The sequence below is a fragment of the Streptopelia decaocto genome, assembly GCF_964273445.1.
Source record: "Streptopelia decaocto genome assembly, chromosome: 5".
Classification (NCBI taxonomy): Eukaryota; Metazoa; Chordata; class Aves; order Columbiformes; family Columbidae; genus Streptopelia; species Streptopelia decaocto.
In genome coordinates this window covers 61,457,613-61,484,046 of record NC_138659.1, presented here as the reverse complement: position 1 = coordinate 61,484,046, position 26,434 = coordinate 61,457,613, and the positions used below count along the sequence as shown (strand labels likewise).

The 26,434-nt window shown below is 44.8% G+C and overlaps 1 protein-coding gene across 1 annotated transcript in view; it reads left to right on the top strand.

The window, feature by feature from the left end:
- XPNPEP1 (X-prolyl aminopeptidase 1) overlaps positions 1 to 25,720 on the top strand; it is a 32,200-nt gene extending 6,480 nt beyond the window's left edge. The window contains exons 4-21 of the mRNA XM_082054709.1: positions 3,234 to 3,297; positions 5,025 to 5,129; positions 5,389 to 5,481; positions 6,393 to 6,536; positions 6,872 to 6,967; positions 9,198 to 9,279; positions 10,444 to 10,654; positions 14,218 to 14,307; positions 15,731 to 15,781; positions 16,880 to 16,938; positions 17,619 to 17,696; positions 18,210 to 18,281; positions 20,082 to 20,142; positions 20,986 to 21,055; positions 22,205 to 22,378; positions 23,260 to 23,336; positions 24,029 to 24,127; positions 25,165 to 25,720. Coding sequence (XP_081910835.1) covers positions 3,234 to 3,297; positions 5,025 to 5,129; positions 5,389 to 5,481; positions 6,393 to 6,536; positions 6,872 to 6,967; positions 9,198 to 9,279; positions 10,444 to 10,654; positions 14,218 to 14,307; positions 15,731 to 15,781; positions 16,880 to 16,938; positions 17,619 to 17,696; positions 18,210 to 18,281; positions 20,082 to 20,142; positions 20,986 to 21,055; positions 22,205 to 22,378; positions 23,260 to 23,336; positions 24,029 to 24,127; positions 25,165 to 25,293 — 1,755 coding nt within the window. The 3' untranslated portion in view covers positions 25,294 to 25,720. The remainder of the gene's footprint in view (positions 1 to 3,233; positions 3,298 to 5,024; positions 5,130 to 5,388; positions 5,482 to 6,392; positions 6,537 to 6,871; positions 6,968 to 9,197; positions 9,280 to 10,443; positions 10,655 to 14,217; positions 14,308 to 15,730; positions 15,782 to 16,879; positions 16,939 to 17,618; positions 17,697 to 18,209; positions 18,282 to 20,081; positions 20,143 to 20,985; positions 21,056 to 22,204; positions 22,379 to 23,259; positions 23,337 to 24,028; positions 24,128 to 25,164) is intronic.
- The last annotated feature ends 714 nt before the right edge of the window (positions 25,721 to 26,434 follow it).

Sequence of the window (26,434 nt, the reverse complement as noted above, 5' to 3'; positions counted from 1 at the left end):
TTGGTTTGTAGCAGTGGTATATGCAGGATCCATTTTAATGTCGAGTCACTCAGTTTGCATTAAATCAGGAGTTTGCCCATATGGGAATGAATATTCAGAGATTGGAGGAGCTTTCTTCTTAATGGGAGGGAATGATGTTTGGATTAGAGCTTGGATTTGGAGCCAGTCACAGCTTAACAGGAGCTGGTTTCCACCCCCAGGCCTTGACTCAGTGAAAACAAATTTGGTCAGATCTGGCTGCTCTTCCACATCAAGGAAGCACCTGCCCAGCTCAGAGCCCAATGTTTGGGTTGGCAGAGGTGCTGTCTTCTGCTCAGGTCTGGCTCCTCTGACACACGCTTGTTCTGAGCTGAGGAATCAGCGGAGTAATAAAGCAAGAGACGGCCTGTGCACAGGTTGCACTGACCTGTTCCAGATCTTACCAATGCAGTTAGGTTTTAGGCAGGGAATACCGACCTCCCTCCAAGTGCACAGTGCTGTTTGTTCTTTAATGGCATTGGTGTCATAGCTCTAAGGTGAGTGAGTTGCAGTTTTCATTGCTGATCTTGGTTGACGTTAAGATAGAATAACCTTTAACATGTTAGTGACCCAACCATGCAGGCTCTGGTAATAAGCACCACTGATTTTTTTGAGGTTCTTCCTGGCTTAGCTGAGGGTTTCTGTGATGCAGCCCCCCGTTTTGTCTGCGTGTCAAGGACTGACAGGTGTGGTGGAAAGCAGATGTGACAGGCCTGAGGAGGGCCAGGTTGAAGGCCATCGGAGCTGCAAGTCAAGCCCCAGGGAAATACCTTGTGCTGTGGCCTGTACTTTGTGTGGCGTATGCAGGTGTTCCCCTTGTAATTTTAGCTTGTGCAAAACATGAGCTCATCTTTGCACAGTGGGGGTTACTGCGTGGAACAAAACAGGTGGGTGTGCAAGAATTCAGACTGAAAGATGAATGAACCATATTCTCCTCCAGATCCTTCATGCTCCCTTTTAAAGCCCATCTGCTTCATTGTAAACTCTTAAAATATTCCCTGGATTTGTCTGTGAATGGAACAGCATAAGGTATTTCCCAGGCAGTCAAGGTCTTGTTAGTTTAGGTCAGCTTTTACCAGATCTAAAACTAATAGACTTTTTTCCTTTAAGATTTTTTAAAATTGTTTCAATTAATTTCACTCCTCTGTGCTGTTAATGCAGCTAGCTCCATGATAACTCTTGCTATGATCATGAGATTGTTTGCACAAGTAAACCAGCCTTTAGTCTCTGCTGCACTGGTCAAGAGAAAGGGAAGACAAATCACTGGTCTGGTTTGAGATATACTTAGTGATATGATTCACAATGGGAAATTTCTAGCATCCCCTTTAGGTGCCAGACCCTGGGAGACGGTGTCCCATCTTTGAGCTGAGGAACATAGGAAAATGGGGAAATGAGCACTTGATTCTGTTCCCAGAATGATTTTGTCCTCTTTATATGCTGATGCCTCCATTGTTATTGTAACGGGGGTTAGTGGTGATGGGGGTGCTGTGTTGGGCTGGGGCAGATCCAACCTTGTCAGCTGGAGGTGTGCAGAGGACAGTCACCCCTTCCCGAGGTGAGTGTCCTGACCCCTCTCCTTCCCACAGCTGATGGGTGTATGTCACAGCCCTTGGGGGCTTGTGGGGCTAGTCAGGAAGGGGGACGGGGAACTGGGCTGGCTTAGAGATGAGGGCACCTGTGGTCTCCATACCTGTCCCATTTCTGCCAACTTTCATTAGTGGTTGGATAAAACAGAGGATTTCTTGGAAGCATATCATGGAGTTCTTCCATGGCAATCAGGAGCAAAATCTACTCAGTCAGATCCTCTTTTGAGCCATGGGTTTTGCTGTCCCAAAGCTCAGTTCCAAAACTTTAGTGGTGAATGGTTGGTAGCTGCTGCCTAGGACATCTGCTAAGAGGGAAGAGACATGGCTGTTCTGGAGGGGTTTTGACCGTGGGGTGATTTGAAGCAGAAATACAGAGTTAGTCCCAGCTGCTGCACTTTGTGCTTCTCACTCACTCCTGTGCTTTGAACCCTCTGCCTTCTTTAGAACAGTGAAGAGTAAGATTTGAAGGGAGTGTTTTCTAACAGTCAGGTGATTTAAAAATAACCATGGCCAGAGACAGGGAAATGTAGTATCTGTCACAGTAGGAACTAAAGCCACCTGAGGATCAGGCTGTGATTTATCAGCTCAGTCCCCAAAGTGTTTCTTTTGCCACAGCACAGCTGGGAGCAGGGAAACTTTATGGGCAGAGGAGCAGACTTTGGTTTCACAATGTTTGTAAGGTGCAAATCCAGGGGTTTTGCAGCTCAAACATTGATGCTGTCAGCCTGGATTAATCTGATTTGCTGAGTTGTGCTACTTAGTTAACAGGCCTGCTCAGCAGTTCTGACCTCAGAACTTACCAGAATGGGATTCCATACAAATGGTATGTGGGCCATTTCAAGGTACAGTTGTTCTTTTAATTTTGGCAGCTCCTGTGCATGCCAGGTGTCTGTGTATTCTCAGGCTCTGATGTAAAGCTGCCAACAGATGTGTCCACAAACACAGGTTGTGATGGCTTTGGGGTGAGGATGGACTAGTAGTCCTTGATTCCCTCTCACCCACCAAGCCATAGTCTGGCGGTATCGGTGTACTTGGGTTTTGAGTAGGCAAGGAAGAAGTGAGAGGATCAGCATCTAATTATGAAAGGTCCTAAGGGTTAAAGTTTTTACAGTTTTACCACCTTGATGATTTTCTTTCAATTCATTGTTGTGGAAAAGAAAGTCTTAAAAGAGTTCTTATAAATGCCAGTGAGGGGACTTCACTGGAGATAGTGAATTTTACAGATTTTATGCGCTGATTACTCTGGTCTCCAAGATCAAGGGATACTTCTGGTTTCTCTTCCTTTCACATTGCAGCTTCAAAGGCAGCATTTGTTTGTTGCCCAAAGGGGAGACTGAGTGTGAAATAAACATCTGCAAACTCTGAAGCCCTTCAGTGTTTACAGACGTTTGTGGGAGAAAAGTGCTTAAAAAAAAAAAAAAAAAAAAGGCAAAACAACAAACCCAGTTGAACATAAATACAATATAATCACAGATGATTAAATGTTCCAGTGGAGTAGAGCTCAGGATTTTTTAACTCATTCTCTCTGTGGTGTCCTTTAGGAGAAAAAGCTTATGAAAGTATTTGTCATCAGCTGATTTTTTACACCCCCCGCTGCTATAAATAATTGCTGCCTCTTTTGTTTTCCAGAGTGAGTACATTGCACCCTGTGATTGCAGACGGGCGTTCATCTCTGGATTTGATGGCTCTGCAGGTACCTCTCCAGAACTTGGTTTATTGCTAATGTACATAATTCCACCGTAAAGAAATAGCTTCATTCATAGCATGGAGGCAGGATGGAATAGGAAACCAATCCAGCTTGTTTGGACTGTTTTCTTCCCATTTCAGCATCTGCAGAATTATGTCTTGGCTGCCCACTGGAATTATGTAATATCAGCGCAATAACAAGTTTTCAGAAAAAGTTTGACCCCTGAGTGAACCTCTCATAAAGTAATATCCTGTTAACTCTTTAATGTGGTGCTTGTAACTTACAGCCATTTCTTTTGATGTGCAGCCAGTACGAACAGATTTTTACATTGCCTATTTGGGCAGGGTGAATAGTAGATGGACTTCAGCTAGCCGTTCTGTTTGAACAGAGCCAGGGCCAGAAACACTGCATTTGGAAACTGAATGCTGTGGAAAAGTTTGCTTATCTTGCCGAGACAGGATGTTTTCTTGGCTGTAGGATAGGTCTGTGTTTCAAGAGACCTAGTTTTTACCCTAGTTGTACCCTAAGCTCTGCAACTTACTCTGCTGTGTGATTGTTGGAAATTCACTTTAGTCTATGGAGGTCTTTTCCCCCACCTAATTGTAGATTGTTTTAATAAATAATGCTGCCTATGTGTTTGGAGAGTCCATTCGTCATTTCCTATGAACTACTCTGGGTCCTCATGTGGAAGGTGATAAATCCAGGGCTGCAGGCTGCTGTTAATGGATAATGTGAATCCTGTAATAATTTCATGCCTTCTGCATGGCCTCTTCATAACCTTCCTCTCTATTTTGGGCCCTTGTTATGTGCTTGGAACGTCTGTGTTCCCAGCCTAGCGCTTAGTGAATACATGAGGTTTCACACAAGGGCTCACCTTGTGTTTCTTGCTTCATCTTTTTAGACTGAAGCAGCTTAAAATTAGGTTTGTGTTGGGGCGTTTTGGTAGAAGACAATACATTAATGTTTGGAAACTCTGCACTGCTAATCTGGGCTCAAGTGTCTGGTGACAGAGAGTATGATCAAGATGCAGAGACTCAAAAGACTTGAATTCAGTTTCTGCTTGTGCCATGGTGTTGCTTTTTTTTCTAATCACCAAGGGCAGGGCAGGCAGAGTGCCTTGCTGAGATGTTACTGCCCCTCAACTGTCTTCTTGCATCCCTCCATCTGCATTCAGTGGAATGGGACAGACACTGGAACCAGCAGACGTTTATGTTCTTATTTCCTGTTCAGCCATCTCTGCTAGAGCTCTAACATTTGGAAAAGGGGTGCAGCTGACAGATGGGAGTGCTACCCATGTCTGCTAGCCTAGTAACTGCTGTTTCTTGTGCATGGCCAGAGCCCAGGCTCCCTGCCCGTAAGAAGATGGGATGGAGTCCAGGGATGTACAGTATATGTTACTGTAACAACAGCCAAGTGGAGACCACAAGCTCTGTTTACAGAAGGTTTGGAAAGCCCCATTTGCCCTGTTCCACTGACCGGTTGAGATATGCTGAAGTTGAATTCATCTGAGGCAATCCATTAAGCTGCATCCTTGTGCATACTGTCTCTGATAGGATTTGGAAGGTCATAGTTCAGGGGAAACAGTGAATATCTCCACTGAAACTGGACTAACCTTTGAAGAGTGAGCAGAGCTGCATTTTGTGGAATTGGGGTACATTTCAAACAGTCCCCCTGCTGTCTGTGTCTCTGCATGGTGGTTGCCCTCCTCTAAATCTTTCTGCCTTCCTGCCTAGGTACTGCCATAGTGACTGAGCAGCATGCAGCCATGTGGACAGATGGACGCTACTTCCTGCAGGCTGCACATCAAATGGATAACAACTGGACACTCATGAAAATGGGTATGCAGGAGGCTGGGATGCTGCTGCACTGATAAACAGAGAACAGTCACAGGCTATTTGATCACTTTGCAAATGTTACAGCTTGGGCTGTAGGGACACCCCATCATGCAGGGGCTTAGGCCCATCTTGAGTACACTGCTGCTTCTCCTGCTTTAGTGTCCTGTGCCCATGGGTTTAGACATTCATTAGTAGACGTATCTGTGTTAGCCTGGACTTTGTGCAGTATGACTTCTTTGAATTTTTTTTTAAATCCATTTAGGTCTGAAAGACACACCAACTCAAGAGGATTGGCTAGTGAGTGTGCTCCCAGAAGGCTCGAAGGTGGGAGTGGACCCTTTCATTATTCCAGCTGGTTGGTTTTACTTTATTTTATGACTATGGATTGGGCAACTAGATTTTGCTTCCTTGCTTCTCTGGATAAGCTGTTGTGTGGTGGTATGTAGCTAACCATGTTTCAGCCCAGATGGGGTGGTGGGTTAAACTGTTACGCAGAAAAAAGTTGGATTTGGGTTTTAGGCTTGTATTGTGGGAACTTCACAGTAGTGCATTGACTCCAAAACACAAGGGATGAGAGCTGCTCTCTGGGCTTGCAGTGACCTTATCTGAAAAGCAGAGTCCTGATCCACCTCCTTTTGTCTGTGCTGTGGCTTCTCATGGGCACTTGAGAACAAAGTTGCTGAATGCCTCAGCCAGAACACCAAGGCAAAACTCATGCTGCTACTGCAGTTTGATGGTCTTGGCATCTCTGCAGCTCTCCTGTAGTAAGCACATTCCTGTAGAGTTACCATTTATATCGGATAAACGAGTGTCCATCTACTTATGCTTCAGAACATGGGGTCCAATCCCAAAGTCATGGGAGACAAGGGGAGACATTTCCTTGATTCAGATGGGCTACTGATCAGTCTTGTGGCTGTATGGAAGCCCATCTCATCTCTCATCTGGCTTAGATCTAGCATGGTTCTGCACTGGGGTGGCTTCCTCCAGTGACTTCTGTTCCCAGCTGGAGCAGTTCTTCTTTAGGTCAAGTATGAGGCTTCAGGACTGTGAGGTTCTGTACCTGTTCCTGGCTGTAGTGGCTGCATTTGTAGAACTGTTATTGCAGTAGCTTTTGCTTTGTTTTTTTTTAAGGAATGGGAAGAAGGAGAGGCTGGAAGGAAAGGAGGAGACTCAGATTCTTGAGTTTACTGCTTGTGAACAGGGCCGTTGTTCAACCAGTGCATGTTCTTTAAAGCCATCACTCTTGACTCTTTTTTCCTTTGGCAGATCAGTGGAAGAGGATGTCCAAAGCCTTGAGAAGTGCTGGCCATGACCTTGTGCCTGTCAAAGAAAACCTGATTGATACAATCTGGACAGACTGTCCTCAGCGCCCCTGCAAGCCTCTCATCACACTCGACCTGAGTTACACAGGTGAGAACCTTAACTCCCAATAGACACGGACTATTTCTACTGCTGTACCCCCCTTTGCTTTCCTCTTACAAAGTGGTGAGAAAAGCACTACTGCAGTGCAATATGATCCACTGTGAATAGGTCAAGAAGGTGATCAGACCTCAGCTAATGGCCTGTTTGTCCTCAAAACTTCAAATAACCATTTTCTAGAGGTTAGATAACTTAAAAACAGAGCCATGGATGTCTGGAGGGCAGCTTGTCTGAGAAAGTTCATATCAGTTATTAGAAAGGAGTGAGGAGCACAAGCCAAACACAGCAAAGTTGGTGACTGTAGCTTTTCATATTGTGTTTTGCAGGGGTCAGCTGGAGAGACAAAATTGTAGCCCTCCGTTCAAAAATGGCTGAGAGGAAAGTCCTGTGGTTTGTGGTAACAGCCTTGGATGAAGTAGCATGTAAGTCTTTGCATCTCCCTTCTCAGTTCTTCCTGCAAAATAAATGTCCTTCCTGCCTTGGAAAGGAAGAACCCTGCCAGGGTGGGAGGCACTTGTAACAGCCAGTGTGTTTGTTAGAGGTCAGTAAACTTGCATCAAGTGCAGTGGCGATAACAGGTCACAAACCGGGAATCTGTATTTCTACCCACTGCCTTTTTACACAAGTACAGCTCCTGAGTACATTTTTGGCCCAGGAAGCACAGCAAATCACCACCTTTGAAAAACAGCCCAGGCAAAGGGAAAGAAAGGTTATATGTAAAGCCTGAGGCAGTTTGAAGGGAAAAAAAAAAAAAAAAAAAAGACCTTTGAGATTTTCTGGCTATAAAATATCCTGATGTTGCCTTCCCTATGGGAAGATGGAGACTGTTTTCTGCTCTGGAGGCTGGGCTATAAACAAACCAATGCAACATGTGGCTTTGTATACATTAGGCAAGGGTGGGGTACATGGCATTCACAGTAATCTTCCTAATTGTCATGACATTTCAAGTCAATCTCTACCTCGCCAGTGTTTGGCAAATGCTTTGGTTAAAACATGTAAATCAGGTCTCGACTTGTATTTCCAGATCATTTCAACCGAGGGTCCCACTAGAGGGTCCCTCCATGTTTGGGGCCCCAGGATGACGAGGTCACCACATCCTGGCTCCCAGCCCAGTGCATAGGAAGTGAGAACAGCCAGAAACAGCAGTGTTTCCCTAAGGCCTGTTGTTACTAGTGCTGTGTATCCTTTGTGCAGAAATCACCAGTGTGCAGACTGGTGCAGTGGAAACACAGCACTGGCAGAGTGTGCGTGCCGCTTGTGCCTGTGTCTGCTCTGGAGATGTAGAAACGCAGGCAGCACGTTCCCAGCTCCAGCACTGCCAGCGCAGCGTCTCTGGCACTGGGAGAGGCCAGCTTGCTGAGATCTGTGGGCTCTCCTGGATCTAGGACACTGAGCAAAGAGCTTGTCTCATGAAAGAAAAACTTCAGAGAGTGGTGATATGACTCCTCCCTGGGGAGGCCTGCGTGAGCAGAGATTGTGTGGCTCACCTTTTCAGGCGCATCTCCAATTAAATTAACGATAAATTGGTGCCCTGAGGTTGTTTCAGATTAAACGTCTCCAGCTAAGCCAAGCTCGGTTATGAATCAAGGGTTTTAAGATGGACCAGAGGAGGTCATGAGAGAAGCTTATTGCTGGGTGCCTGGTTCCTAAAGGGGAAAGGGGGAATAAGTTTAATTTTATCTAATTCAATTCACTGTATTAAACTCCAGATAAGTTTCTGGGGCCAGAAAGAGAGCCACAGAGGAGGCTGTTGCCTCCTTACTGCATTGGGAGTCAGCTGAGTGAGGAAGTTTGTACCCGTGCAGTAAAGAGTTCTTTGTGGTTCTTTCCTGCTTTCAAGTGACCTACTCCTTCCCTGGGGAGACTCAAACTCTATTTTTACTTTTGTGGCAGAATTTGCACAGTTTGATGAATACAGTGCTGGGTTGTGATGTAGGACATATTTTTTTTCCCCAGCTCTCCTGCTGGCTGGCCTTATTGCCTTGAGTAACTCATTTCAGCTAATTGGGTACCCTGGGGTTTTTATTTGACCTTAAAATCAGGAGTTTGGAGATGCTGAACATCTACTTCCCCTTTTGACTTTGCCTGGAGTTATGTGGGGTAAAATCTTTGTGAAATAAACCCAAGACTATGCAGTCTGAATCTGAGCTTTGGAGGCACCCAAATGAGAGGCCTTTTTAGAGTATTTTAGTCTTGCCAGTTGTGTCTTCTTCCCTCAAGTATCAAAAGAAGGATTGGAATGAAGTGATAACGTGTAACTTTGAAGTCTTCTGGCTGTTGAGAAATGAGCTTTTATTGCGTTGCACAGACCAGAAAGGGCAAACACTGTTTTTTTTGTATATGTGTCCTTGACTTTCTTCCCTGTACCTGCTTTCTTCCCAGCACCTACTTTCTTCCCAGCCAGCTCCCCTTTAGAAGTTAAGCCCCTTGCCCGATGGGATTGTTTAAACTGCAGTTCTGGTGCCATCTCCTGGCAAAAACTTAGGATTGCTGGAAAAGCAGCAGGACGTGGGACAGCTGGGTGGGAGCTGGACCCGCAGCCTGCCCCCGCCATGATTCATTGCTTGACTGTGTTTTGCTGAGATTATTTTTGGCTTTCTCTGTTACAGAAGATGAACTAGGACTGTAATTCTTGGCATTCTTATTTTCCAGGGCTTTTCAACCTCCGAGGCTCTGATGTTGAGTACAATCCTGTATTTTTTGCATACGCCGTCATAGGAATGAACACAATCAGGTGCTTGTTTTCCCCTCTTATGTCCCCCAACATGCATTTTTCTGTGGGAGAGCTGTTCTAGCAAAGTATTTGTCTTTTCAAAATGCCTACACTCGGGTGCTTTAATGTCCCTTCTGAGCACTTTTGTCTTCAACATTAATTACTCTCCTCCTCTGGTCAGAGCTAGAGGGGCAGCCGAGAGCTCTGCTGTGCTCCGCAGCACCTTGGCTGACTTGCTGCATGACCTTGGGCGCGGTGGCTGACCCCTCTGTCTGTCACCCTGAGATAACATGGAGGGCCCTTGGACCCCTGAGTGAAATGTGGGTAAGAGCCAATGCTGGCCTGGACACTGGAAAACTTTTCTCTAATGCCATTGATGAGTCACTTCAAAAATGCAGGGACTGTGTAGAAAAGTTTCAGGTCTGGCTTATGACAGAAGGCTTGTTTCCTGTGACTGCCCTGTGTAATGAGCCCCATCTCCAAGCTTCTAGCAGATCCATGAGGCAGAACCTGGCTGAGTGAGTACAAGCTGTATGTGGAGGCTGAGCTGAACTTTACAATTCAGTGAAAGAACAATGTGGTACTTAGATCAATAGTAGCTTTTCCATTTTCAGATGTTACTCTTAAAAATTAAAGAATGGCCATTATTTCATAGAATCATAGAATGTCCTGAGTTGGAAGGGACCCACAAGGATCATCTAGTCCAACTCCTGTCCCTGGATATGACAACCCCACAGTTCACACCATGTGTCTGAGGGTGTTGTCCAGTCTCTTCTTGAAGACTGTCAGGCTTGGAGCCGTGACACCTCCCTGGGGAGCCTGTTCCAGTGCTCCGGCACCCTCTGGGTGAAGAACCTTTACCTAATGTCCAACCTAAATCTCCCCTGGCACATCTTTCTGTTACTCTCTCCTGCTTGAAGTGCAGTGATGGGATGCAGGCATTTTGACTGTGTCATACAAACAAGAATGCTGTCAGCTTCTTTCCTCTCAACAGGGTGATACATCTTAATTTCAGAGCAGGATTTAAGCTGTGTGAAGGCCAGTGGTTAAAGCAATATAGGACAAAGTATAGTGCATAATTAACAAACTCATTTCTCCCTGTAATGTCACCAGAATGTTTTCTCCTTCCATCCTTTACTCCAACCACTGTCAGATGTGGTCTCACCCATCTGCTCTGTTTCTCAGGCTGTTCATCGATGGTGACCGGATGATGGATCCAGTTGTCAGGGAGCACTTACAGCTCGACTCCAACCTGGAGCCTGAGTTTAAAATCCAGGTGATGCCCTATGGATCTATTCTGTCAGAGCTGCAGGCTGTTGGTGCAGACCTCTCACCCAAGGAAAAAGTATGGCTCAGTGACAAAGCCAGCTATGCTCTGACCGAGGCCATTCCCAAGGTTAGTGGCCCTTGCAAGGGGAAATACTTTTCTCCTCTCTGCTCAGCTTGGTCAGGAACGGTGTTACTGAGGGCAAGTGGCCACAGCTTCCCCTCTGCAAAGCATGATGCTGGCTGGAGCTTGTGTGGAAGGGATCCAGCAATGCTGAGGTATTGAGGGGTTGTTAATCCTGGGGTTGCTCTCGCTGGAACTGCCCTTCCAACTCTCTAAGCCGATTTACCCAAAGAATTGTCAGCTTAAGATAAGACAAGTACAGCGAGAGAGGGGAGGGGAGGGAGAGAGGGAGCAGGGTGAACTCGGGTCATTCTGCCCATGGCTGAAGCATCAGCCTTATGTGGACCAGCAGCAGGAGCTGGAAAGTTGTAGAGACTGAAGCAGGGAAGTTGAGCAGGACTTTTGGGAGGGGCCGTTGGGCTTGATCTGAGTGTCTGAAGATAGTTCCCCTTATTTATGATATTTCAGTGGCTTGAGGATGTCAGGCAATATGTGACATCTTGTACCAAAGACAGGAGGGACAGGGTGACACAGTTGTTGCAGCAGGGAACCTTGTGCGGACACAGATAACCTGCAGGCACTGGTTGCCCATGCAGTGAGTGCATCTGCTGAAGGACAGCTGTAGCATCAGAGTAATTTCTGTGCAGCTGTACTTGATATATCTTACTCTCATACTTGAACTTGGCTGGCTGTGAGTCCTGAAGTCCACCTAGTATTCCAATAGTCATAAAGGAGATACTTGGGGAAGGACACAGCAGCAACTACAGACCTCTTTTGTGCATCTCTCGTTAGCTAGAGATCACGTTCTCTGGAATACCATCCAATTTACAGAGATATCTAACACCTACCAGGTACAGTGAGTAAATATGGTTGGGAGTCAAGGACCAGTGGGTGTTCCCCGGTGTTGCTGTGGAAGACCAGACCTGCTGAACAGAATTTGTCCTTGTGCTGGGTTACTAAACTGTCCAGGCTTCCTGCCTGAGAATCGCAGGGCTCAGATGAAGGAGTTGCAGAAGGAAGAAGTGAATTGTAAAAAGTGTTTGGCTGTAAGTCTGCATTCACTCACCATCAGGTTTCTGCCTCCACTGGGCAAGCAGATATCTCCTGTTGCATGTACTGCATGGTTGTGCTGCAGGTGTGCATATGATACAGCTGTACCCCTGAGCACAGAGCTAACTCATGGGGCCTAAAGGCTTTTTTCTGTATACAGGAATTTCAAGAGTGGTCTCAGCTTTTGTATGTTCCAAAAGACAACATCCCAAGAGCCGGGTGTTTTTGTGTATCCCCAGGCTGCCACAGTTTGATACCAGCACAAATCTCTGCTTAAACTCTCCAGCTCTCATGGCCAAAATAGCAGGAACCACGTGTTATTTTTCTGCAGTGATGACATTCACTTATGCGCCTTAATAGCTTCATTGCACTTGATGCATCAGGACAGATGGTAAAACTGAACAGGGCTGGAAAGTTTTGTTGCTTTCAACATATCCCTTTACTACAGGACGTGGGTCTCTGTGCCTTTGCACTGACTTGAGGGAAATGCGCAGTTTGCCTTGTGTGGGTTTATTTTGTTTTAAAAACCAACAAGACTTGTACATGAGCAAGCTAGAGAGTGCCCCCCAGGCTCAGGGTTAAATCTCCTGACACTGTCAGTCCATTTCTAGGTCCAAATGGCCTCTTGGTACAGAATACATTTTTTGCACTCTTTTTTGTTCAGGGTAGCAGAAAGCCTAGAGTCTATGGAGCATTCAGGATAAATTGTGGTGGCTCCTTTGACTTCAGAGTAAAATACTCCTTGCTCTAGTTGGAGTCAGTGAACTAAGCCGAGTTTATATAAATTGCTATAGGTGGTTACACAGAGCATCCATATGGAGTAGTACAGCAGGTCTGGTCTAGATTAAGGAATGTAATGAGTTGTAGTTACATTATTTACCCCTTTAGCATTGGAAGTTTTGGCTGATACTGAGTCACTACAGTGCTGCCTGCTCTGTATGCAACAGGAGAGTCCCTGCCTCAAGGAACTCTGTGCAATAGAAAGCAGGAGAGGACGGACTGAAATGTTGTTATTAAAAACCACTTAATAATCACTGAAAGAACCAAAGGTTTTGCAGTTCCTCACACTGGCCATTTTTCTCCAGCTCTACACCACTTTCTACCAGCTGAGCAACTGGCCTGGGGTGCTTTGAAGAACCCCAGTGCTGGAAGTCCATTTACTGTCTGTCTCCCTCAAAGCCAAATATTGACACTGGCAAAAATCCAGTCCATTATTAAACACAGATCTGCAAACCCTTTATAGATTTGCCTACAGCTGCATGTAAATATGCTTTTCACAGAAGAATAATAGAACCTACCAGTATCTGTAAAAGGCAAGCCTATCTATAAATCTGACTGTTGAGAAGTTTTATCCTGACTGATAAGAGGACTTTCCTGACTTTCTTCTGGCTTCTTCAGTACTTGAGTTTCTGCATAATGTAGTGTAATTGTATTGCTATATTTAAGAATTTGGAAACTGTAAGACTGTAGGATTTGGGTGAAATTTGCCTTTGCTGAGAGCCTACCAGGCCTTTCCCATGAATTTGAGTGGTTATTTGTGTGCTAGTGCACTGAGAACAGGGAAGCAACACGTTCCTTGGGTTATGCCTGTGTAGGTGCTCATCCCATCTCCTGATGTATAATGAGGTAGAGCAGAGGACTGCAGGGCAAAAGTCCGGTTTTGTTCCTTCTTCTGATGCCAAGTGTGACAATGCTTGGGCAAGTCACCTCAGTTGGTGAATTTCTGAAGATGTGCTCAGAACCAGCCAAGCATTCTGGCTAATCTAAGGACCATCTGATGCTTGGGGAAGTGCACAGTTGCAAGGGATCAGTTACTAGTTATTAATGCAGGGCCACCCTGTCCAGGCACAGGAAAACTTTGCTTCTAACAGGTGATGTAAGCTCCTTTCAGAAGTGAAGAGCATATAAAGCTCAGCTTTGCAAAGGCCTTTCATATTTTTGGGAGTCTTGATGTGTTTGTCAGAGCTGCTAATCATCAGAAGCGGTGATGCTTGGTGCTGGAGCAGCCACAGCCTTGAGGGTCCCACCAGGTTCAGCTTCAGTGCTCGGTACCTGGGCTAGTACCCTTTGTTCCCTGCTGCTTGAGGGTGACAGTCAAGTAACAAGTCAAGGTATTTTTAGGTCTGTTTGCACAGCCTAAGTTCCACCTTAGTCCCTGGGACTGGTGTTTCTCATTGTCTGTTTCTTGGCCTTTAATGTACATTAGCAACAGGAAAACCATTTGGGCTCAGACATTGAAATATGTGATATTTAGGATATCCAAATCTTCACCCTGCTTCATGACAGGCTGTTGACCCTTTTGTTCCCTGGATTTCCCTGTGTCTGTTCTTCCTTCAGTTAGGGACCGTTTCTTCTCTTTATTCCCCAGCGCACTTAGCTGACTACTGGCAACCAGTGTCTCAGCGCTGAAGGTTGAGAGAGACTGCCGAAGTACAAATCGTGGCCAGGCTTGAGTTATTAAACCTGTAGGATTATGTAGTCTGACTAATCCACAAGTAATCCCTGTCCTTCTGCTGCAGGCTTACCAGTACCTCACCCCATATACTCCCATCTGTATTGCAAAAGCTGTGAAGAATGCATCGGAAACAGAAGGCATGAGAAGAGCACATGTAAGTGAAGCCTTGAGATCCTTCTTGTGCATGGCAAGCGGTTTGCTTTACGAATGGGGAAAGAAATTACATTTTCCTTTCGGTTTTAGTGTTTTAGATTAAAAAGCAAATAAGAATTTGGATGACAGGATAAAAATGTTGTGTTTTTTTTTGTCAGACATCTACTGCTGTTGTAGCAGGATTTTTTGCTTGTTTAGCATTCTCTTGGAGTGAAGAACAACATTTGTAATAGTATGAGAAACCAACCTTGCTCTGTTGGAAGACCATGCAGACTTGAGAAGTGTTGTTTAGAGTATGAGCCCTCAAAAGGATGTTCATTGCCCCTTGCTAGTTCTGTTGTCTTTCTCAGTGGAGTCTTCCAATTGTTATCACTTGAATAAACACAACCTAAAGAACACAGAGCAATTATTTAACACATGGTGCAAAACACAGGCCAAGATGTTCAGAAGCAGCCAGTGTCCTCAGAGCACTCTAGTTTTGTGTCATCATCCTCACACTCTGGAAATGAGGCTGATTTCCCAGGGAGCCTGGTGTTTTCAAGCAAAGTAGCTGCCTGTGAAACAGGTTCATGGTGGGGCTTAAGTTTTCTCTTGTTTATTTCCTGTTAATTTTCAGACAGCAGTTTTCACAACAGGACAAGTGTGCCACTAAAAGCAGGACTGGCAATTCTGGACTCGTCCCATATTTTCTGCTAGCTTCTGGGGAACTGCTACTTTCTATTTCAATGCTTTTCTTTCCCTGTTAATTAAGGGGAAGTAAAAATACTTGTACTGAGCAGAGACACTTTGTCACCTGCCACCTGAAGACAAAATTGTGGCTTGTTCACGTACATTTGTCTCCTGCTTCTTGCCCCCCTGTGTGCTGCAAGCATGTTGAAAAAAGGAAGAAAAATGGGGTTCATCAGGCAGGAGAGAAGCCAGAAGCTGCGTGACAGCGAGTGTCTGGTGCCCTTGTGCCCACAGGGCACGTTCCCCTGTCATGTCACCAGATGTGTCGTGTTGTTACCTTCCACAATCTGAAATGCAAGATCTTGTGTGTTCAAGCAAAAGAGACTTGAAAGACATGTATGGGGTAAAGCCAGTGTTTGCTGAATACTTGGTAATTCTTCACAGTAAGATACTTCCCAGCCCTAAACCTTTATTAACGTTTATTTCATTGTCTTGATAAATTACCAGTGCTTGTATTAATTACAGGATGCAGAACCTGGAAAGACCTCTTAGATCATCTCGTAGTTTGCATTTCTGAAATTTGCAAGTCGAACTCTTGACTGAAAACATGCAGGTCGAATTTGATGATCTTGAGGGTCTCTTCCATCCAAGATGATTGTATGAAATGATTCTTTTGCATCAAAAACTGTTTGTACTGAGGATTGATAATTCTTTGTTCTTCTCAATTCCCTTTTCTTTTGCATATTTTAACATAGATTAAAGATGCTGTTGCCCTGTGTGAGCTCTTTAACTGGCTGGAGAAAGAGGTAGTATTTTTTTTTTAATGTGGAGATTTTATTGCTATGTAAAATTCTTCAATAACATAAACTTTTTGATAGACTTTATAGGGCCTTTGCTGAAAGTGGGGAAATGTTTGGGGTTTTATCTGTATTTTGTGAGGGATTTCAATCATGCCTTCACCCAAGGCTGAATGATTTTTATTTTTTTTTTTAAAACATTGTCCCGCCAATTTTACACAGACCAAAGCCAGAGCAGGTGAGAAACGACCTGAACACGGCTAATGTATTGTTAGTACTGTCTTATGCTGGGGTGCTAATGTAAATGATGAAATAATATCCAGTTTGGTGCAATACTTTGGAATTATTCTCATGATAATCGATGTTGTCTGGCAGTATGGACAGATTTGGCATTTGTGAACAGAGAGAGGCATTCATGCCCACATACATATACACAGTGAAGGCGTCAAGTGCCAGGTGTTCCACGGCAACTTATTAAGCTGTGCTCCTGTGCTACTGCATGTCTGAGTCCATTGACTTTACCTATGGAGGTGGCTTGATGACTTCCAGAAGGTACTTTTTTACATGTCTGAGTACCTCACTCAGTCTGCCTTGGGGGTTATGAAACGTGGCTCTTGCTTCTCTTTGCCTGCTGTCCAGAACTGGGGAAGTTGTGTCACAGGTTTCAGTTTATCAAATGCCTAAATTAAAATTTAACTTCCTTTGTATTTCCTGCAACTGCTTCCATTTCTGATTTAAAATGTAAAAGTTCTGCTAATACCATGGTCTGTTGCAGAGAACTGTGTAAGCTTAGTGTAACCTGTCTGTGGAGAGATGTTGCCTTGTGAGATGTTACCTCTGTACATATCTCAGTGAAGATAATGCTGCACTAACTGCTCCCTAGTCAGGGTTCAGCAATCGTGCTGTGACCATCTCTGCTTCCTGCTTCTCACATACCCTGCACAATATTGCTGGGATTGTGTTTGTCATTACTGAGGAATGGGGACAGGAACCTGGAAAGAGGCGACTTTGGGAGTGTTTCATAATGTACAGACGAGGCCCAGTGCTTAAGCATAGAGTATTTTCTTTGCTTGGGGTACTAATTCAACCTACATCTTTGTCCACCAGGTTCCAAAGGGAACAGTAACAGAAATAATTGCTGCAGACAAAGCAGAGGAGTTTCGCAGGTAAAAAGTCAATCCCGTGCGAGGGTGTTTTCTGGGTGGTGTTTTTATCCTTTGTTTTTATTTTATTCTTTAGAAATCCAGCTCACTCGCAGATATATTTTACCTGAGGACAATCCATTACCACAGGATTTCTTTGAACACTTGAAAGAGTTGGGGAAGAATTGGGTCTCTTGGGAGATACAAGTCCCAGCCCACTGGATCCTATCCGCTTTCCTTTTGAGATAGCAATGAGGAGTGCCACAGGTTAGGATGCTTAAATATGAGACAGTTGTTTTCTTACCACAGAGGAGTTGATGTAAGAGTAAGATTTCCTCCTCTTCTGATGGAGAATGAGCACCGTTTGTATTGAGAGATACTCCCATGTGTACATCAACAGGACCTCTAAAAACGTCTTGGAGTAAATAAGTAATAAAGAAGTTGTTCAGGACATCTCTTCTGTGAGTGGTCTGGGTGGTGAATTATCTGCTTGTAAGGAAAGGGTAGATATGGAAAGCAGGTTTCCACATGGCTGTGAGGACAGGGCTTCGATCTCTACAATTCTTCTACCTGAGTGTGCTTGCCCAGATGTCTTTCAAGGCTAAGGGGGAGGCTGAGGTGATGTGAAACTGAGGATGGGGCACACCAGGTGCCTGGTGTGCTCCTCTCCCTCACACTGTAGTGATCACAATCTTTTCTTTCAGTCAACAGAAAGACTTTGTTGAATTGAGTTTTGCTACCATATCAAGCACAGGTCCAAATGGAGCCATCATTCACTACAAGTAAGAGAGACATAGCTTCTCCTTTCATCTTTCTGCAGACATGGTTGGAATGAGCTGTCTAGCTTCTTTGTGGAGTCACAACAGAGTACTCCAGGGAGATGCAGTCACTGTTGATTGCCGTCTTGCTTTATTTCACTAGAGCGTCCACACTTATTAAAGAAAGATCTCTCCCTGCTGGCAGCATGCTGACCTGCTTGGGGGCCATAGAAAAGGGCTATTTTGGGGGCAGAAGTCTGGAAAGGATGAGTATGAAGTGCAGACTTTTCCGAAATATGTCCAGGAACAGATGTTGAGGGTTTTGCTGGAAGCAACAAAGCTATTCTCTGTACTATAGTGCTATTTACTGTAGACAAATACACTCCTCAGTATGATCCCTGGCTCAGTGTGTGTGGGTTTTCCATCACTGCCAGTGCCGACACATCCAAGCTTGCACTTAATATGGTTTCTGGATGGCAGACGTGGGCTGGAGACCTTAAAACTATGGAACAAAAAACTTTGTGTTTAACTGAACAGGCCAGTTCCTGAGACCAACAGAACGCTGTCTGTCAACGAGATCTACCTCCTGGACTCAGGAGCACAGTACAAGTGAGTGCAGTGAATGGTGCTGAACCGCTTCGTCTTCTGCTCCCAGTGACAACCTGCAGGGTCAGCTCACAGGTCCTCTGACAGGCACAGCAACGTGCAGTTTTGAGCACAGTGCTGTTTCACAGAGTCTGCTCCTTGTATCTACTCTGGAGGGAGTTTGTGGGATTCTGAATATTGCCAAGTGCGTCAGTCAATGGGTGACTGATCTGTGACAGGAGGCCCTGAGCTGGGCTCAGGACAGCAGATCAGGGCTGCTGACAAGCCTTGGCTGTGGTGGGGGATGAGATCTAAAAATGCAGTTCCTGTCTGAGTCCGATTACCAGTGCGAGGGTAGCTGTGCTCTCGCTGGTGGTGCATGCTTCTGCTGTGGCTCTGCTCACCTGGCGCATTACAGCTGCAGGGGACAGGGAGCAGGCCTGAGCAGGACCTGGTTTAGCCTGGTCTGCCTACACAGCAGCCTGCACAGCCAAATGAGACACCTGCCCTGCCAGCATCTGTCCTGTGGGCAGATTTGACTGATGTTAAGGTCAGAGCAAAGTGGGGCAAAGGAGCAGGACAGCCCTGCCCTCTGGTGTTCTCTGCCCTTTCAGAGAGAGACTCAGAGGCAGGATTTCTCATCACAGTGCCTACTTGGGTCTCAGGTGTGTTTTTGGGAAGGTGTCTTGTCTGTTGACTCACCCATTGCTGTTTTGATGGTGCCATTCAATGGCCTTAGTCTCTGCAGCTGTTTACTGTGGAACTCTTGACTCCATGGAAAATGAAAGAAGTGATGGTTTTAATCAGTGTAAATAGATGAGGAGTGGCTTGTTCAGAAAGATGCAGGACAGGCCTGGCTGCTTCTTTGAGTTGAGCTCTGTCTTTAGAGCTATGCCTTTTTGTTATGTCAGTCAGGAAGAGCTTTGAAAAGAACCCCATACAGACATCCTTTGATAAGACTTTTACAAGGAGATCTTTTTTTCTTCCCCTCTGATTGCCTAATTAACGATTTCCTTAGTGCCACTATGAAAAGCAGCCCTTTGAATACAATGTAAGCTGGACATCAGTGGCACTTACCACAGCATTGTGACAGGGGCGCTCTGCTTGCCCCTGCTGAGAAGTGAAACCACGAGTTCTTTGTGGCCATGGCCTGTGTGTGCTGGGGAAAAGTGTGGGCACAGGAGTGAGTGTTTCAAAGGGAACTCATTATTTCAAGAGCCTCTGTGTTTTTGACAGCAGGCTCAAAATTATATTTGTACACGGAGCTTAGAGCCAGTTTCTGACATCTCAGACTAACCCGTATCCAAATGCTGGATAACTTCTAGAAATCTTAGCACAAGACATTCTGAGGATGAAAGAGACACTGTGCTCCCTTACACTTCCGTTTCCTGAGTTGGTAGCTGTCATTTGTGCGTAACTATGCATTTTTAAGCTGCTAATGAGTCATCTTCCATACAAACAGTCTAAATTTGGCCTTCTCTGTTCTGTTCTCAATGGGCAGGTACCAGTTGCTAAACCTCAAATTAGCATCATTTTTATGACTGGTTTAGATTCTAATTTACAAAGAGCTTTGGGATGCTTATGAATGAAAGATAACATTTTGAATTGTAAATCACTATTGCTACATCTGGGACATGTGTTTAGGAATGCTCGAGACTAGGAACTGTTACATCATCAATCTTGTGAAACACAGAGCAGATGACTTTGCCAGTTTAGGAGTTTGGTTGTTTTGCTGCAGTGTGACTGGGTTTTCTGTGCATTCTCACTTTGATCTTTCTTTTTACCCCATCCCGTTGTTTTCTGCATCTTTGTTTGCCTCTGAAGAGATGGTACAACAGATGTGACCAGGACAATGCATTTTGGCACACCATCAGCCTATGAGAAGGTGAGTTGGCATTTCACTGTGGTTTGCAATCTGACCCTTATTATTAGAGCTACTTAAACAAATTACTATGTGCCCTATCGCTATATAGCCAAAGCACTCTATCAAGTGTCATTTATTTAATAATATGTGACAGCATTTTGGTAAAGGCTGAAAAGGAGGCTGTCAGACTTCAGACTTCTGAAATACAAACTAAGGGATTTAGAGAATGACACCTTTCTATCTTAAAATGCACACCTCTCATCTGCAAAGTGACATGTTTCCTCTAAGAAGTAATAAAATCAGTGGGCTGAAAAGAAACATTACTGGCTTGTCCAACATGGGATTTAGGGGGGTTTAATTTAGTGCAAAGCTCAGTGTCTAATGCAAGGCTGCAGCAGTGGTTTGTGTCTAGTGCACCATATCAAAAACGAGCCTCAGACTTATCTGAGAAGGTCCATGTTGGAAATTCAGCAATGTAATTTTGTTTCTTTTAAATTTCCTCTTTAATTAAAACTAATTTCATAATTATGGTTTGCTCAGTGATGAAAATATGCTGTAGGGTATGCTCAGGAAGTAAGACTACAGCCACGAAGAAAATCAGTCATGTAGGTCAGGTGAATCCTGCGCTAAGCCTGCAGTCTGAGTTTGTGACACGGTCTCCATAATTAGCAGAGGAAGATCTTCAGAGTAATTTAAACTCTTTCTGCTCATGGTTTCCTTTGGCATTGCCAGCCATAGGAGAGCGTGAGCAAGTCTTTCCAGATCCTCTGCAATTTGCTACAAGATGCAGTCTTTCTTTCCATTCCTGGGGAAGACAAAATTTTGCCTCTTCCTGTCTACTTATGGCACACATTTTTTTGACAGGAATGCTTCACCTATGTCCTGAAGGGACATATAGCTGTGAGCGCAGCCATCTTCCCAAATGGAACCAAAGGTGGGTTGGTGAGTTGGAGTGTTTTGACCACAGCAGTGACCTCTGAAGAACCATTAAGTGGTCTGAAAGCAACTTTATGCTTGACAGGTCCAGATGTGTTAGGCAGATATTGATGTAACTGTCTGTGTCTGTTTCCATCATAACATTTTGGATTCTGGGTTACTGATGCCCTCTCTCTTGGCATCAACCAGTGCTGAAAATTCTGAGGGGGGAAGTCTGAAGGGTGTTCAAAGTGCTCTGGTTCTAATACATCTGTGACCTTTCTGTGCTCAGAGGTTGTCTTTATGCTTTACTCATGGCCCTGTCAAAGTGAGAGGTCACTTTCCAGCTTCAAAAGGACTTGTTATTTCTCTTCCAGTTAATGTGAAATCTCTTTTATCAGTGAGCAGCATGGGAAGATGACACACAAAGGAGCTGTTTTGATTTTGTGCAGGGAAAGCTGTGGCATACATTCACACCTGGTGAATTTGTTCCAAAGATATTTTCTCCCTGATCAGACACCTTTCACAAAGATGCCTCTTTTTAGAATTTTCTGCAGTTCACGTTCTTGGGTAGGTGAGGGAGAAGCAGCTGTGTAATGGTATGAGAAACCTCAACTGAAATTGGAAGGTGTCCGAACTTGGACATATGGGCTTGGTGTTCACAGAGATTCTCTGTGTTCTGGTTGAAACAATCTGAAATGTCTGGACATTTAGGCAAGGGAAGTCTGGCTGATTAGTTCATCATATACAATTGGTAGATGTTATAATTTGAGTTCACTTAGTGTAGCTAGCTTTAAGAAAGGTACTGAATTCTCTGTGAGACGTTTAACCACTAGATTCTTTCCTGAAAAGCCCAGTGGAGCAAGGAGCAGTGCAATGTTTGTGCTACAGACCTTCTGAAGAGCTGTGTAACAGGAGAGAGAGGGGGTTCTTTAGTTGAGAAAGGGCTTGACTTGCCAAATCTGTCCTGTAACTTCTAACAATCCAGTGACTTGCTTTCTTTGGTTGGTGGTGGGTGGGTTTTTTTTGAGGGGGTGGAGTTGGGTTTTGTTGCATCGGTTGGGTTTTTTTGCATGTTTTCCAGGTTGTAGCCTTCAGTGTGATTTTCAGTGTCTCTGAGGGAACCTGACTTGATCAAATTCTCTCTCGGTGTCTGTTTCTTCTGCAGGTCACCTTCTAGATTCCTTTGCCCGCTCTGCCTTGTGGGACTGTGGTTTGGATTACCTGCATGGGACAGGACATGGAGTTGGCTCTTTCCTAAATGTACATGAGGGTCCTTGCGGCATTAGCTACAAAACCTTTGCAGACGAACCCTTGGAGGCTGGCATGATTGTCTCTGATGGTATTTGGCATTGATGATTCTCTCTGGCTATTGGGGGAGGGACAAAGCTCTTTAAGATGCAGAGGCAATAAATCTGACAATAGTTTAAAGGAAAGGTTGGATCATCAGCTCTGGTCCTGCCTCCTCAGTTTCTTACTTTAATTGTCATTTAAGCTCCCTAGGGTAAAGACCCTAATTTTAGCTCTTTCACCTTCACAAAGCATCTGTGCAGTTGGGTGCTGCAGGTCTGCTTCCTGCTCTCTACAGCGCAAACCTCAGCAGAGCTGTGCTGCTGACCAGCCCGGTTCTGGCACGCTGCCTCCCATTCTGCAGTGGAAGAGCCGGCTGCAGTGCAAGGTGGACACCGGGCTTTCAGAAGCTAATCCTGTCTTTGCTGTGGGTTATTTGAGGCAGCCGTTAAATCTTTACATGCCTTATTCTTCCAGTAGCAAATTAACAGCTTGCTGGGGTTTGCTGAGAGACTTGCATTCCTTCAGGGCTGAAAAGTCCTCTCAGGGAGTCAGAGGAACACTCTCTAAAGTAAGTGTTTTGTGGAAGGGGTTACCCACTTGCCTTTCATAAAGACATGAATATTTTCCGAGTTTCTGGTATTTGGAATAAACAAACTCTATGCTCGCTCTTGACTTGCAAAGAGACTCTCTGAGCTCTAGGGCTGTCTGTCTTGTTTCTCCTCTCTTTGAGAGCTTTTGCTGTCACCTTGCTTGGGGCTTCTGTGCAGATTAAGTAGAGTCAGAAACTTGTTTGCCTCTGTGGATGCTGGATGTCAAGATTGCTTAGTGACTTCAGTGGACTAAAGCCATGCAGGGGAAGTTTGGCCGTAGGGAGTAAGTATTTGCACAGTGCAGCTATGTGGCTTAGTTAATTACTGTCTGTTTCTGCAGAGCCTGGGTATTATGAAGATGGGTCCTTTGGCATCCGCATAGAAAATGTCGTCCTTGTGATCCCTGCTGAAACCAAGGTGAATGACCTGTTCAAGATGCACCTTTCTTCATGACTCACTGGTTGTAAAACTTAAAGGACTGGAACTTGAGGTGGGACCATGCTGCAGACAGTTGAATCCTACTCGAGACTCCTGGTCTCCAAAACCTCACTTTGGTGAAGACTGATTCTAGGTCTCCCTTGCTAATGGGGGTTTTGCTTCTGCATAGTTTCCATAGGTTGAAATGTGTATGTGAGAGTTGTTTTAAAATGTTTTCTGTCTGGATGTCAAGACCAGAAGCATGTTTATTCAGCCCCTGAAGAGTCATTGCTGTAGGGTTGGTTGATCTTCTCAAGTCAGGATTTTCTTCTCTGATAGAGTCCTCAGTGGCAGTAGAAACAAAGCTACAGACAGATTTTGGCATTATAATTGCCAGTCTGGTGGGGTTATGCTTTTAGACATGCCAAACTGAAATATCTAACTGTATAGTCATCAAGCTGAGTCCAGTACAACTGTGACCTGGGACATGGCCTTTAAAAAATGACCACTGAAATAAGTAACTAAGGTTTATATTGAGATTCTTTGAGCTGTAACAAATCTGTTATTGTAAGTTCCTCCACTTTCATCTGAATGTTACGTGGGTTGTTCTGTAGTGATGACCTGAACTGAGGAGTGTGATATGGCTAGAGCTGTTTCACATATTTACAACTCTGTTTGTCTTTCTGCCGTAGTACAATTTCAAAAACAGAGGGAGCCTGACTTTTGAACCCTTAACCCTGGTTCCGATTCAGACAAAAATGATTGATATTAATTTGCTGACACAGAAAGAGGTAAGTGAAACAGTAGATTTGCATTGCTTTCTTTGCACTAGAACCAGCTTGTTCTGTTTTGTTTACAAGAACCACTGGCCTCTGTTCCATTTCCTAGATCCAGAGAGAAACTTGGAGCAATATGACTTTATTTTAGACTTGATCCAGCTTTGAATAGGAGGGTGGACTAGATGAGCTCTCCAGAGGTCCTTCCAATCTAAATTATTCTATGACGCAGTGAGGACCCCTCTGATTATGTTATTTTGGCAGTTTCCTTGATACGATATTTGCTGCTATCATCTCTACTTTTCCTACTCCTGCCTTAATTCACTTCTGCCGGACTCCCATGCTGTCTCCTCTGAGACTTACACTAATGATTGTCCCATGTTGTTGTCTGTGTCTTCTCGTGACCAACCCCATTCAGCCACACCACATTCTGCAGTACGTACGGACTCCGAGCAGACATCAGTGACACCTGCTCGGCAGCATTTATTTCCTGAATAGCTTCACACTCTAAACTTTCTGTTTAGATCTCCTGCTACCTTCACCATGACGTGTTTCATCCTGTGTTTTTACCATATTCTTTATTTTGCCTCACCCCATCCTTCTTTTCCGAATTATAATCCTATTTGCATTTCCTTTTTCTGAGGAGGACTGTGAAGTGTACTGAGGTCTGCTGTTCAGATCAATAGGGTGACTTGTGTCTCAGGACTGCGTTGTTCAGTTACAAGTTTGCAAAGTGATTTACTAGACTGTGCCAAAGTAGCTATTCTGACATGTTGGAAGCAGTGATTTGCAGAGGCTTTAAATACTTGTCAGCTGAACCGAACCTTGGTTCCTCTGAAAATCAGTGGCAAATTGCTTCAGTTCCTACCCTCATCAAATTTACAAGTCACTTTCATGCAGTAGAGCTCTGTCTCTTTGGGACATCCCATCCCAGACTAGCAGCTCAATCCCAAGGAGCACAAGGGCCTACACGCCTTTGGCTGTAGACAACTTGTAAGGGCACCAACTTTTCTGCATTTATACTGAATGTCCTACCCTCTCCTTTTCTCTAGTGTGACTGGGTGAACAACTACCATCAGAAGTGCAGGGAAGTAATCGGAGCAGAACTGGAGAGGCAAGGCCGGCATGAAGCTCTTCGGTGGCTCATCCGGGAGACGGAGCCTCTCGCCAGAGTTCAGTAGTGCCGCAGTTGTCTGTGGTGTGTTGACCATCAGGACTGCTCGGTGTCATCATCATCTACGTCTTCTCGGCCCTTGACACCACTGGGAGAAGGTTCTTCAATAAACCTTTGGAAATCAAGAGGGGATTTCATGTAGTGTTTCTCTCCCCGCAACATGTGTGAGTGATGTGGGGGCAAGGAGGGTTACTGTCCGAAGAATTTTGTTTTGGGGGGGAGGAGGGGTTGAGAATAGAAAGCAAACAAATAAGCATGTTGCCTTTGAAACAGGGATCTTCTTGAAATAATGGTTCTAAGAGACAATACTGGAATATTTTATACTGTCTGGTTTTTCACTGTGAAAACTCAGTATTTTTGCATACTTGGGTTCCAGTTGCTAAGATGCTACCCACACAGCAGGACTGATGACTGAATAAAAGACTCCAATCTGCTGTTTGCTTTGTCTGCCTTCTCTTGCAGTCCATGATGTGTTGGGTTTGAACACCAGAAGAAGGGCAAGAACCAGATAACTCCACCTTTATGTGTACTTCCAGCTCAGGCAGTGAGGAAATATGTGTAGGGCTTTCTCGTGCTAGGCGCTGGGCAGATGTTACGGGAAGGTCTGACAGGAGCAGGCAGTGCTGCCTGTGCTCTGTGACAGATGGTGGAAGGGTTGTGGTGACACTCAGCAGATGTTCATGTGTGCAGAACACCCAGGCCAGTTCTTCTGTCGATTGTTATGACTCACTGAGTACTTGTATAACCCTTGGCAGTGCAGGATGTGTGGACAGTATCATGGAATTACAGCTCCTCCTGGACGATTATTAAGTTAAAAAAATAAGAAATAAGAAATAATGTATACAATGGACAAAAGAAGGCCTCTGCAACTTCGGTTGAAAATCAGCCTGCCCTTAACGACCAGGAACTGTGCTCTGGATTGCTGGGCAGTGCACAAAGGCATCTAGTGGTCAAATGAGTAGCTACAAGTTCGACAGAGGCAGGAGAGCTTCCCACCACCGAGGGGGACTTCTCTGCGGGTTTCTGACAATCACTGTGTGCAGGTGCATCAAAGCATTGTCCATAATGATATGTGATGGGGTAGGTGTATTTTTGCTAAAAGAAGCAGTCATTCCTAACATTTATATTGGAAGTGTTTTTATCAAACT